Below are 12528 nucleotides of genomic sequence, written 5' to 3'. Positions count from 1 at the left end.
CTTTGAAAAGTAGTTAACTACATCACAACGATTTAGTGATAAATTATCATATCTTCTATCTGAAATGTCATAGACCAAAAATTGCAAGAACAGATTACTCTGGAGTCAGATGTTAACAGAATGTGTAATTTAATTCTATTAAACACAAGAAGTATGTTTGAAGTGAGAATTAGGTAGATCTGATGCCGAAAAAGAAAGAAAAGGATTGCCTACTTCACCCATATTTTATAGTGTGTAGTTACAGTATTTGAATTTAGTTAATCCAATGGGGAGGACGGACTCATGGTAAGAGCTGGAGCGGAATAGTGGAATGGTCTTAAATACATAAAACACATGGTTTGATGCCATTCCATTCACGTAGCTCCAGCCATTATTATGAGCCGTCCTAATTCCGTCCTAATTGTTTTACCCTTAATCCTTTTAGTTTGAGCTGTCTGGGCCAAACGTGATGTTCTGTTCAAGCCAAACTGTCTCAATCTCTTTTTCTCACTCTCTATTTTCCATGTTCTACTGTCTAACGCTTTCTCTCCCTCTCTCCTCTACCACAGCAGGAGTAAGGATGGTAAGTGGGGAATGGTCAATGGGCATAGGAATTCTAGATCTTTATGATCCATTGATCGCTGTGGGGCTGTAAAAGCATTGGAAACTCTGATATCGGATTCCAAAAGCTCGATTGTGGAGGTTATAGGTCATCGACATGGTGGTTACACCAAATTTCAGTATTTCCCTGTACTGTAGGAGAACTGTACCTCCTTGTCTAATCTAGTGGTTTTAAGTCACTGCACTCAGGTCACTAATCTACAAGGTCCTGTAGCTCAGTTGGTAGAACAAGGCGCTTGCAACGTCAGAATAGTGGGTTAGATTCCCGGGGCCACCCGTATGTAAAATGTATGCACATATGACTAAGTTACTTTGGATAAAAGCGTGTGCTAAATGGCATATATTACAATGCTTGTGGGGATTATTATTTATTTGTGAACTACTCTGAGTGTACAAAACATTAGGAACACCTGCTCTTTCCATCACCAGGTGAATCCAGGTGAAAGCTATGAACCCATATTGATGTCACGTGTTAAATCCACTTCAAATCAGTGTAGATGAAGGGGAGGAGACAGGTTAAAGAAGGGTTTTTAAGCCTTGAGACATTCAGAGGGTGAATACAAAATACTTTAGTGCGTTTGAACGAGGTATGATAGTAGGTGCCAGGCACACCGGTTTGAGCATGTCAAGATCTGTAATGCTGCTGGGTTTTTCACGCTCAACAATTTCCTATGTGTATCAAGAATGGTCCAACACTCAAAGGACATCCAGCCAACTTGACCCAACTGTGGGAAGCATTGGAGTCAACCTGGGCCAGAATCCCTGTGGAATGCTTTCCACACCTTGTAGAGTCCATGCCCTGATGAATCGAGGCTGTTCTGATGGCAAAAGGAGGTGCAACTCAATATTAGGAAGGTGTTCCTAATGTTTTGTACACTCAGTGTGTTAGACAAAGGCCCTCTCTTAGTGGTCCTGGGCTCTTGTCCTGTTGTTATGTAACCCCTGACAGCTGCACCCGGAGGGTTTTTGATGGAGGGAGGAGGTGGGGGGATCTTTGAAGGCCTCTCTATTCTAAACCCATTTCACTAATCACTTCCTGTGGATGAGTTGCAACCAGAGGGGCGTCAGTCAGCTAGCAATCCAGCCAACCAACCAGTCAGCCAGACAGCCAGTCCGCCAGCCAGCTAGCCAACCACGAGCACAGATAAGTCCTCCCTCACTGCATCATACCCACACATACGTTGTGTTGTTTATTCGATTGAGTGATTTGTGTCTTTACCTCTGAGGGATGTGGGTTTAGGTGTTAAGTACAATAGAGAGCTCTAAACTCTCCCAATGATGCCTGCATAATCTTCAACAAGATGAAGGGGGTTTGGTTTGTGTTTTTACAGGTCAGCCGGTAGACCTCAACTTATTATAAAATCAGAGAAATGTCTTAAAAAGGTAAAACAATGATGCAGACCCTGGATTAATACGTAGTTTCCATGTTGAAATAGCCACAATAATGATGATTGGAAGCTTATGTGCCAAGTCGCCTCAATCATGAAACTTTTCTCTTAGCCTTGCAGGTGCAAAGGGTCAAAATATTCTGACCCAAGCAAGAAGGAAAGTTTTGAATGTTGAAGTATAAATCAACATTACATAAACATTTCTGAGTTCTTTCTCTTATTTTCAGCCTTTCTCCTCTCCTAGGGGGGCGTCCCAAAGCAACCCGTGGCGTGCCAGGTGGGAGCACTGACCAGGACCACTAATGAGCATAATGACGTGCGCCAGGCATCATGGGCCCTCACCTCATTTGCGTAATTGGAGACGATTTGTGCAACGATTAAATTTAACAAAATGCTACAAAAGTAAAACGGGCCTCTTGTTCGCAGGAAGGTACCCGCTGTTCTCAAAAGGAACCTTTTGTCTTTGCATGAGCGCTTGATCAGATTACAGAAAAACCCGACCGGTGTGGTTTCAAGCAGCGAGGAGGATGGAATGTTTTTCTCTGCCGGTGAGACCAGTTTTGGCTCAAAGATGGCCGCTGTGTCTGTGATGCAGTTGGCCCAGAGGGAACAGCAGACACTCCTAACAGGGACATCAATCATAACGGAAACATGGCGGTAGGACCTGTACTTGTCACGGTGACATGGTGCCATGGTTGGCGTGGTGATAGGCGCACGGCGCTCTCTTTGTGTGAAACGCCCTGAGAACATGTTGTGGGTAACTTCTGGCGCTCATTGAAGATGCCGTGCGAGAGGCGTATTTACATGTCATTCTTAATGTTTTTTCCTATCTGGTCCTGCCAAATCAAACTCCTTCAGTCAGTATATCATTACCCCCAGCCTGTTTGCATGCTTGTGTGTGTTTGTGTATTTTTGTATAATTTGTCGTTCAGTGACAGCACCTGATTTGGAGTTTTACCAGAGTTTTACCAGTCACTGCAGCTGCTGCTTCTCTTGCCCAGGACCTACACTTTAAATGTGTGTGTATGTGGGAGTTGTACTCTATGTATGAGAATGAAATGGGTACATCATTTATGTATGAGTATGTATTTTAGTCTGTGACTATGCATATATAGAGAGTGAGTGTATGCCTGTGTGTGAGTATGTGATATGGTTTGTGTGTGTGTTCCCTGTTGCTATAGTACTGTAAGTTAACTTTGTGTCCCTGCTGGGAGTGTGTGTCAGTGTGTGTGTGTGTATCTGACAGTGTGTGAGTGTGTGTGAGCGTGTATGTATCTGACAGTGTGTGTGTGTGAGCGTGTATGTATCTGACAGTGTGTGTGTGTGAGCGTGTATGTATCTGACAGTGTGTGTGTGTGAGCGTGTATGTATCTGACAGTGTGCGTTACCTGTCGTCGCAGTAGGTGAACTTCATGTCCATGCTGTGGCGGCTCAGGAAGGTCTTGCTGTCCAGGGGCGTGTCGATGTTGGAGGGGTGGGGGATGGGCTCACACATCATCACCAGACAGGTGAGAGGAGGCTCCTTGAACCCACACAGCCCATGAGGGGCGCAACTGCTGTACACCTTCAGGTGGCCAGTGCAGTGCAGAACCTAGGAAAGCAGAGGAGACACACATATATCAATAATATTCTATATAAAAACGATTAGATGCAACGCCTGATGTCACGCCTCAGGATATCATCTCATTGATTCAGTGCGGTCCTATTCTAAATAAACAACACAAAAAATGATTGACTATAAAAAAATAAACAACATGTGTTGTTCATGAGTAGTGATGGCAGTGATCTTGTATCTTCTGTTAGTTCCATGCACTCACTTTCCAGCTGGCTGATTTCAGGTTGACAGTGCGTCCACGGTTTGTCACTGTGCACTTCATCCTCATGAAGAAGTCTCTCTCAGTGCTCAAGGCTTTCCCCTTCTTCCCAGTGCCTGTGAAGAGACATACAAAGATAATTATTGCGGGTTAGCGTTCAAGAATGTGACATTTTCACCTTCATTTTCCAGTCACATGCTTGTGAGATTAAAGTTTGTGTGAGGTGAAGGTTTCGGTTTCTTTACACTCCTCTCTTTACCACCAATGTGAACACAAGCACTGTCCTGTGTTTCTGGAGTAACCCCTTGCATACCTGGATCAGCAACTCAGTCCAAAACGGCTGATCATGAAAGCTGTTAGTGGTGACAGCATCACTACATTGTAGCACATTCACCACAGAGTGGCTGCAGCCGAGCTGTTAAACCACAAGGCCAGAGTTCAGCCCTGGGTGGCGTTCGTCAGACACTGGCTGCTAGCCGTGGTGCAAGGCAGAGACTTGTGGGTACAGCTGATAAGGACTGTTAAAGGGGGGCACCATGAGGGGGGTGGCGCCAGGGAAAGGCCTGGCATGGATTGCAGTGTGTGTGGACACAACAGCAGCGCACGCTCGTCCACCAACCTTTCCACCCTCCTCTGGCCCCTCCTCTATCAACAGTCCCAGGAAGGGGCCCTAGGAGTCGGCCTACTAGGTCCCTGGTCTGATCACCATGGTGTGGCCCACCCCGGAGCGAGAGAAATGGATTCAATAACAAAAAAAAAGAACAGCAGAACACGGGGAGATTAGAGGGTAACTGGGGAGAGACGCAGGGAAAGAGCCAGTGTGTCCACAATATTATTTCTACCATCATTACAGTATTTTCTCTTGGCATGGCACACAAGACATGGCCGAGATAGCTGTTATTTTAGTGTTATTAAGTAATTATATAGCAGTTTATTGTCCAACAGCAAGTGTTCATATGGTAGTGGAGTAGTGTTTATAGCCTGGAACATGAAGTTATGTTAACTATTCATTGTGTGTGCAATTTTACAACTTCTGATTAACACAATAGGCTAAGGCTGCTATAGAGAACACAGTGTGTGTGTGCATCCGCCCAGAGACAGTATGGCATTCCATCCTGCCTATCTCAGAGAGCCACTGAGATCCGCTCCTCTCTCCTTTCTTCCTCTCCTCTCGTATCAGTCCAAGGCCCTTGTCCCAGCACACATTCACCATGCACACTTTTCTATCTCTCTGTTGGCGAGCTATAGATTCCACTCTACACGGTCTCTGCATGTTTTGGTATGTGCACGTGTTAATTAAACGACAGTTACGAACACACTCTTTCACATGAACAGAGAGAACACGTACCATTTTTCAGACTCAGGTTCTCGCGAATCTCATCGTGGTCGCAGGGATGGGTGAAGTCAAAGATGCTTTGTCCAGTCAACTCTACCTGTAGACACACACATATGGTGTCACGTCAGCAAGGACACAGACAGTGACAACCATTTGTTACATTGCCAAAGAGACTAGTAACACCTACATTCAGCATTCAGTCACAGTAAAGAGGTTATGAAGACTCTGGCTCTCTGAGAGCATTGGTTGTAAGAGACATTAGCTGTAAGAAATATAGGAGGTAAAACTGATAGTGTAAAAAGTGGTAGAGGGCCGTCTGTCCTACATAGCTAGGTAGTGCCAAACAGGCCTCTGACAGGGCTGACATTTCACACGGCTATGAGAGACATCACCAGCTACAGCCCATCTCTGTGTGTCTGCCTTCCTGTCTGTCTTTCTGTTTTTCTGCCTGCCTGTCTGTCTGTCTGCCTTCCTGTCTGTCTGTCTGTCTGCTTGTCTGTCTGTCTGTCTGCTTGTCTGTCTGTCTGTCTGTCTGTCTGCTTGTCTGTCTGTCTGTCTGTTTTTCTGCCTGCCTGTCTGTCTTTCTGCCTGTCTGTCTGTCTGTCTCCAGGGAGAGAGTACTGGATGCATTGTACATAACAAACAACCTGATTATGGATGATGTTTCAATCATGTAATGTTTCTGCTCACCTGTGTTAAGCCCATGAACTTGTTGATGTTTTCTGAGAGGAAGATCATGTCGCCGTCTGATGTAACCACAGTGACGAACCCCTCCAGTGACTTCAAATACATACTGTCCGTCTGTCTGTCCTCCTCAGTCTCTGCACCGTTGGAGCAGCCTTTGGGAAAACACTCACGTCAGATGTGCAACATTATAGAACTGTGTGTGTGTTTGTGTGTGTACGTGTGTGTGTGTGTTCGGCACAAGTTTGTCTCATTGTGAATGGCGACAGCTAGTCTTACTGAGGTCCGACACATAACAAAAAATACATACAGACTAAATACTTTACACCGAACAAAAATATAAAACGCAACATGTAAAGTGTTGGTCCCATGTTTAATGAGCTGAAATAAAAGATCCCAGAAATGTTCCATATACACGAAAAGCTTATTTCTCTCAAATTTTGTGCACAAATTTGTTTACGTCCTTGTTAGTGAGAATTTCTACTTTGCCAAGATAATCCATCCAACTGACACGTGTGGCATATCATGAAGCTGATGAAACAGCTTGATCATTACACAGGTGCACCTTGCGCTGGGGACAATAAAATGTGCAGTTGTGTCACACAACACAACGCCAAAGATGTCTCAAGTTTTGAGGGAGCGTGCTATTGGCATGCTGACTACAGGAATTGAATGTTAATTTCTCTACCATAAGCCGACCCCAAAATCATTTTAGAGAATTTGGCAATACGTCCAATCGGCCTCCTAACCGCAGAGCATGTGTATAGTGTCATGTGGGCGAGCGGTTTGCTGATGTCAACGTTGTGAACAGAGTACCTAATGGTGGGGGTGGGGTTATGGTATGGGCAGGCATAAGCTACAGACAACAAACACAATTGCATTTAAATCGATGGCAATTTAAATGCACAGAAATACCTTGATGAGATTCTGAGTTCCATTGTGATGCCCATTTCTTTTAAGGTATCTGTGACAAACAGATGCTTATCTGTATACCCAGTCATGTGAAATCCATAGATTAGGGCCTAATGAACTTATTTCAATTGACTGATTTCCTCATATGAACTGTAACTCAGTAAAATCTTTGAAATTGTTGCATGTTGCGTTTATATTTTTGTTCAGTATATATACATTTATAAACATTGACATGTAGTATGTGTGTGTGTGTGTGCATTTATCAGTTACACATACTCAGTACATACACACAACAAGTAGGTCAAACAGGGGAGAGGCATTGTGCCATGTGGTGTTGCTTTATTTGTTTTTTGAAACCAGGTTTGCTGTTCACTTGCGCCATATGAGATGGAAGGGAATTCCATGCAATCAAGGCTCTGCATAATACTGTATGTTTTCTTAAATTTGTTCTGGACCTGTTTGTGTGTGTGTGTGTGTCAAGCTTGTTTTCCTTCTTGAAGCCCTGGCCCATGTCCAAAACAAACCAGAACAACTTCATCCTGCATCTCTGAACACTCCCAAATCCCCTGACCTTCCCTTGGTCGCTTCCCTCACACACACACACACACACACACACACACACACACACACACACACACACACACACACACACACACACACACACACACACACACACACACACACACACACACACACTTGAGAAAGGCTGTTGCTTTAACAGTGTCCATCTTAAGACACACACTAATGAGTTAGCCTTAACCTTGACACAAACATTCCCAGCACACTGAAAGTCACTGTGTAACGTACAATACATACTGCACAGTATTTGTATGTTTTTTTAAAAAGTTGACTGAGAACACATTCTCATTTACAGCAACGACCTGGGGAATAGTTACAAGGGAGAGGAGGGGGGTTTAATAAGCCAATTGGAAGCTCAGTATCCAAGATGTTGTAGCTAAATCTAATGAAACCTACACAACCCCAAAATAATCTCTGCAGTCTGCACCACGTTACTTGAAGCCAAGTGAGAAAATGTAGATAAAGTTAATCTGGCATGGGCTCAAAAGGGAGGCAGCAGAGCGACTACAGAGTCCCAGTGAACAAAACGTGGCTCCATGCTGGGGGTCGGAAGCCTGTGATTCCTCCAGTGTGCTTCCCTTAGATAAGAGCTGTTCTCAAGGCCTACGGGGGGCCAAGAAGGCCTGGGCCTGGATTTGGGATTTTGGCCCAGCCCAGAGAATGTAGCCCCAGGGGAGCAACGACTTTCTCATGAGTCTTCGGCTGATGGGAGACTCAACTCTACAGGACCACCTTTTAGCCTGAACACTTGATTTTTGCATCTGTAGTTTCCTTCTCTACAATTTTGAGTAGAATGTTTGGGATTGTAATAACTCCCATTTGAGCGGAGTCATGGTTAAATGAGGTAATAGGTACAGTATGTTAACATCAAACTACTACAGGACTACAAAAGCTTCAACAAAAGCATAGATTATAAAACAGGTCACAGGATGCCATGTCTTGCATCATTTCCTGTAGTGTCTGTACGGTATCCTACTGATCTGAACTCAGAGGACGTTCCTGTTGAACGTTATATTTCACCCCATCTCAGCTCAGTGCAAATGCAACAAATCAACATAGTTTAAAACGCAGTCTGATGCTGTTCTCAGATAAACATAGTTAAAACGCAGCCTGATGCTGTTCTCAGATAAACATAGTTTAAAACGCAGTCTGATGCTGTTCTCAGATAAACATAGTTTAATTAAAACGCAGTCTGATGCTGTTCTCAGATAAACATAGTTTAAAACGCAGCCTGATGCTGTTCTCAGATAAACATAGTTTAAAACGCAGCCTGATGCTGTTCTCAGATAAACATAGTTTAAAACGCAGCCTGATGCTGTTCTCAGATAAACATAGTTTAAAACGCAGTCTGATGCTGTTCTCAGATAAACATAGTTTAAAACGCAGTCTGATGCTGTTCTCAGATAAACATAGTTTAAAACGCAGCCTGATGCTGTTCTCAGATAAACATAGTTTAAAACGCAGCCTGATGCTGTTCTCAGATGGAAATAAACATAGTTTAAAACACAGCCTGATGCTATTCTCAGATAAACATAGTTTAAAACGCAGCCTGATGCTGTTCTCAGATAAACATAGTTTAAAACGCAGCCTGATGCTGTTCTCAGATGGAAATAAACATAGTTTAAAACACAGCCTGATGCTGTTCTCAGATGGAAATCAACATAGTTTAAAACGCAGCCTGATGCTATTCTCAGATAAACATAGTTTAAAACGCAGCCTGATGCTGTTCTCAGATAAACATAGTTTAAAACGCAGCCTGATGCTGTTCTCAGATAAACATAGTTTAAAACGCAGCCTGATGCTGTTCTCAGATGGAAATAAACATAGTTTAAAACACAGCCTGATGCTATTCTCAGATAAACATAGTTTAAAACGCAGCCTGATGCTGTTCTCAGATAAACATAGTTTAAAACGCAGCCTGATGCTGTTCTCAGATGGAAATAAACATAGTTTAAAACGCAGCCTGATGCTATTCTCAGATAAACATAGTTTAAAACGCAGCCTGATGCTGTTCTCAGATGGAAATCAACATAGTTTAAAATGCAGCCTGATGCTGTTCTCAGATGGAAATCAACATAGTTTAAAATGCAGCCTGATGCTGTTCTCAGATGGAAATAAACATAGTTTAAAATGCGGCCTGATGCTGTTCTCAGATAAACATAGTTTAAAATGCGGCCTGATGCTGTTCTCAGATGGAAATAAACATAGTTTAAAATGCGGCCTGATGCTGTTCTCAGATAAACATAGTTTAAAATGCGGCCTGATGCTGTTCTCAGATGGAAATCAACATAGTTCGTATTCTGAGTAAGAATGATAAGGCTGGTAGTTTTAGAGGAAATGTTTAATGCACATCAAAATCAAGCTTGACAGCAACCATAAGATTCATTGAAACTTTATCCCTGTGAATAGCTGTAATTGACTCAATCATTCATTCAGTTTCATAGTGGCTGAGGGGCCAGTGTATCAGTGTCCCAGAACCACATGGGCTGCTCTTATACACTGAGTATACAAAACATGACATAGACTGACCAGGTGAATCCAGGTGAAAGCTATGATCCCTTGATGATGTCACTTGTTAAATCCACTTCAATCATTGTAGATGAAGTGGTGGAGACAGGTTATATAATTTTAAAAGCCTTGAGACAATTGAGACATGGAATGTGTACAGTATGTGTGCCATTCAGAGGGCAAAACAAAATATTTGAGTGCCTTTGAATGGGGTATGGTAGTAGGTGCCAGGTGCACCGCTTTATGCCAAGAACTGCAACGCTGCTGGGTTTTTCACGCTCAACAGTTTCCCATGTGTATCAAGAATGGTCCAACACTCAAAGGACATCCAGCCAACTTGACATAATTCAATATGGGCCAGTATCCCTGTTGAACGCTCTGGACACCTTGTAGAGTCCATGCCCTAATGAACTGAGGCTGTTCTGAGGGCAAAAGGGTGGGTGGGTGAGGTGCAACTCAATAATTGGAAGGTGTTCTTAATGTTTGGTATACTCAGTGTATACGGTCACAGAGGTGTTTCCGCTGCTGCGGCAGTGTGTGTGTGTGTATGCACGTGAATGCATGGCTGTTATACAACTGTTCTGTTTTAGAGAGGCATAAAATGGGCACTTCAGCAATCTGTACGATTCTTTCTCCTTGGGAGTGACATGTGGTAGGTGTAGGTGTAGGTGTAGGTGTGTGTGTGTGTGTGTGTGTGTGTGAGTGTGCGTGCGTGCGGGTGTGTGTGTGTGTAGGGGGGGGGGTGTTGCATAGCGCCAAGGCAGGTCTGTGTTATGGCTGAGTTGAGAGAGGGAGCGCCAGTCTCACAGTGGCAGAGCCGGGCCTTCCTCTGAGTGCCTTCCAATCACATTCTCCATCCCACTCCAATCAGAAGCACAGCTGTGCAGATAAGACAATCGTCTGTACCATCTCCCCTCTACAGAGCAGCGATTCTGTCCCTCGCCATCCCCTACAGTCCCTCACTGCACAACTCCAGCCTATTCTGAACCTATACATCCCATCTCCTTTGCTCAATATCTCTCACCTTCTCACTGAACCACCTCTAGGCAGAACACTGAAATAAGTTCAATCTAAGCAAGCCTAAATATCTTATGTTGAGTGAAAATTCACTTAAAATGCTTCTTTTTTTACCAGGCTAAATCAGCTAACACCATTGCCAGATAACGTTGCTTATTTTAACCTTCAAAAAAAGTCTTCATTGAAGTTGTTTATCTTATTTCAAGATATTTTACCTTAATTGTCTTATTAAGATATTTAGGCTTACATAGATTTCACTTGTTGCAGTGAAGTTGCACTGTTTGACCAGGGGAGATGGCAAAGAGAGGCAGGAGATAACCAGGGTGCCATGGCAAGGACCAGAAACTATTGTAAATAATATAGATACATTTTGCATCTGGAGTTGCTTCCGTAGTGTTTTCATGCGATGAAGTCTGATGTCTCCTTATTTCAAAACACAGACATTGTGGAACGCCAGAACAATAAAGAGGTTCCTTTGTCTGTCTTCCGGAGATTCTAATTTTATAAAAGCACGGGAAGGAGGACAAGTGTAATGACCTCCCCCACCCTCCCTCCCAATGCACACACTTCCACCCTGGATCCAAGAAACTTCCAGAGACATGTTTGCCAGATTCTTCTTTCCTCCATGTCTGTCCCCTCTCACCAAGGATTTACATCATCTGTCCCAGTGCTGTTTCCTTTGTTTACTTCACTGTCACAATTATAGTAGAGGAGGAGGCAGATCAGTGATTCATAATCTCCATCCCATATATCAGTGACCTAATGGGACATTGATATCCTTATAGTAACCAAGTGCAGCAATAAGTATCTTGCTATGACTAGATAACAACACACACACCAGGGATTATGGATTTGATAGTCTTGACAGACAGGTGATCTTCATAAAACATATGTATTTAGTAATAAGTATATGCTTTATCAGGAGAAGAGTGATGAAGGCATATGTGTGTGTGTGTCTGACTACGTGTGTATGTGTGTCTTTGTACGTGTGTGTGTTTGTGTGTGTATGCGTGTATGATATAGCGCTGACCTGGGCCGACGACCTTGCGGGTGCGAAGGAAGCTGATGGCCAGTCTCATGATGGAGGCTTTGTCCAAGTGGGAGCTGACGCTGTGTGGGAGGGGCAGCTGATGGGCCAGCTCGTAGAACCCCTCTGTCTCCTTACTTCGACGACAGCGTGCCGCGTCACGAGACTTCTCCTTCCGCCGTTCCGAACTGCTCCTTGACAGGAAGAGAAGTCAGGTCAGGTGGGGAGGTCAAGGGTCAAATTATCTATAGGCTACAGGTAGAATGTTCCACTCAATTACCATTTCAATTCCAGTCAATTCAGAAGGCAAACCAAATTCCTATTCCAAATGTTCCTCATTGAAAATTAATGGATTTGAATTTGAAATTCAGTGTACTTCCTGAATTGACTGGAATTTAAATGGAATTGACCCCAAACTTCAACCCAACTCTTAAATAATGTAGTGTTTCTTTGTATTCTTTCTCTCAGGACCAGCACCAATCCCCTGCATTGTATACGGTGAGAGGACACAAACTGGCAAACACGTATAGGATATACTCATTGTGCTCAGCAACAAAAGAGACCCAAATCTCAAGAGAGTCTGTGGCTCAACTTCTTTGAAAGATAAATAGAACCACGCAGAGAATGATTAAGCATGCGATTTTTCCATGTCTTAATATAGCC

The 12528-nt window shown here is 43.6% G+C and overlaps 1 protein-coding gene across 2 annotated transcripts in view; it reads right to left on the bottom strand.

Moving 5' to 3' along the window:
* Positions 1 to 12528, bottom strand: part of LOC109870143 (endothelial PAS domain-containing protein 1) — a 60556-nt gene that overhangs the window by 12138 nt on the left and 35890 nt on the right. The window contains exons 2-6 of one of the 2 annotated variants that reach the window (XM_020460507.2): positions 11869 to 12053; positions 5829 to 5977; positions 5151 to 5235; positions 3806 to 3918; positions 3377 to 3579 (exon numbers count right to left, since the gene is read on the bottom strand). In XM_020460507.2, coding sequence (XP_020316096.1) covers positions 3377 to 3579; positions 3806 to 3918; positions 5151 to 5235; positions 5829 to 5977; positions 11869 to 12053 — 735 coding nt within the window. Of the gene's footprint in view, positions 1 to 3376; positions 3580 to 3805; positions 3919 to 5150; positions 5236 to 5828; positions 5978 to 11868; positions 12060 to 12528 lie in introns of both variants that reach the window. The other variant, XM_020460506.2, reaches the window with a different exon arrangement.

The sequence above is a fragment of the Oncorhynchus kisutch genome, linkage group LG25, assembly GCF_002021735.2.
Source record: "Oncorhynchus kisutch isolate 150728-3 linkage group LG25, Okis_V2, whole genome shotgun sequence".
NCBI classification, from domain to species: domain Eukaryota; kingdom Metazoa; phylum Chordata; class Actinopteri; order Salmoniformes; family Salmonidae; genus Oncorhynchus; species Oncorhynchus kisutch.
This window is presented reverse-complemented; position numbering and strand designations above follow the sequence as displayed.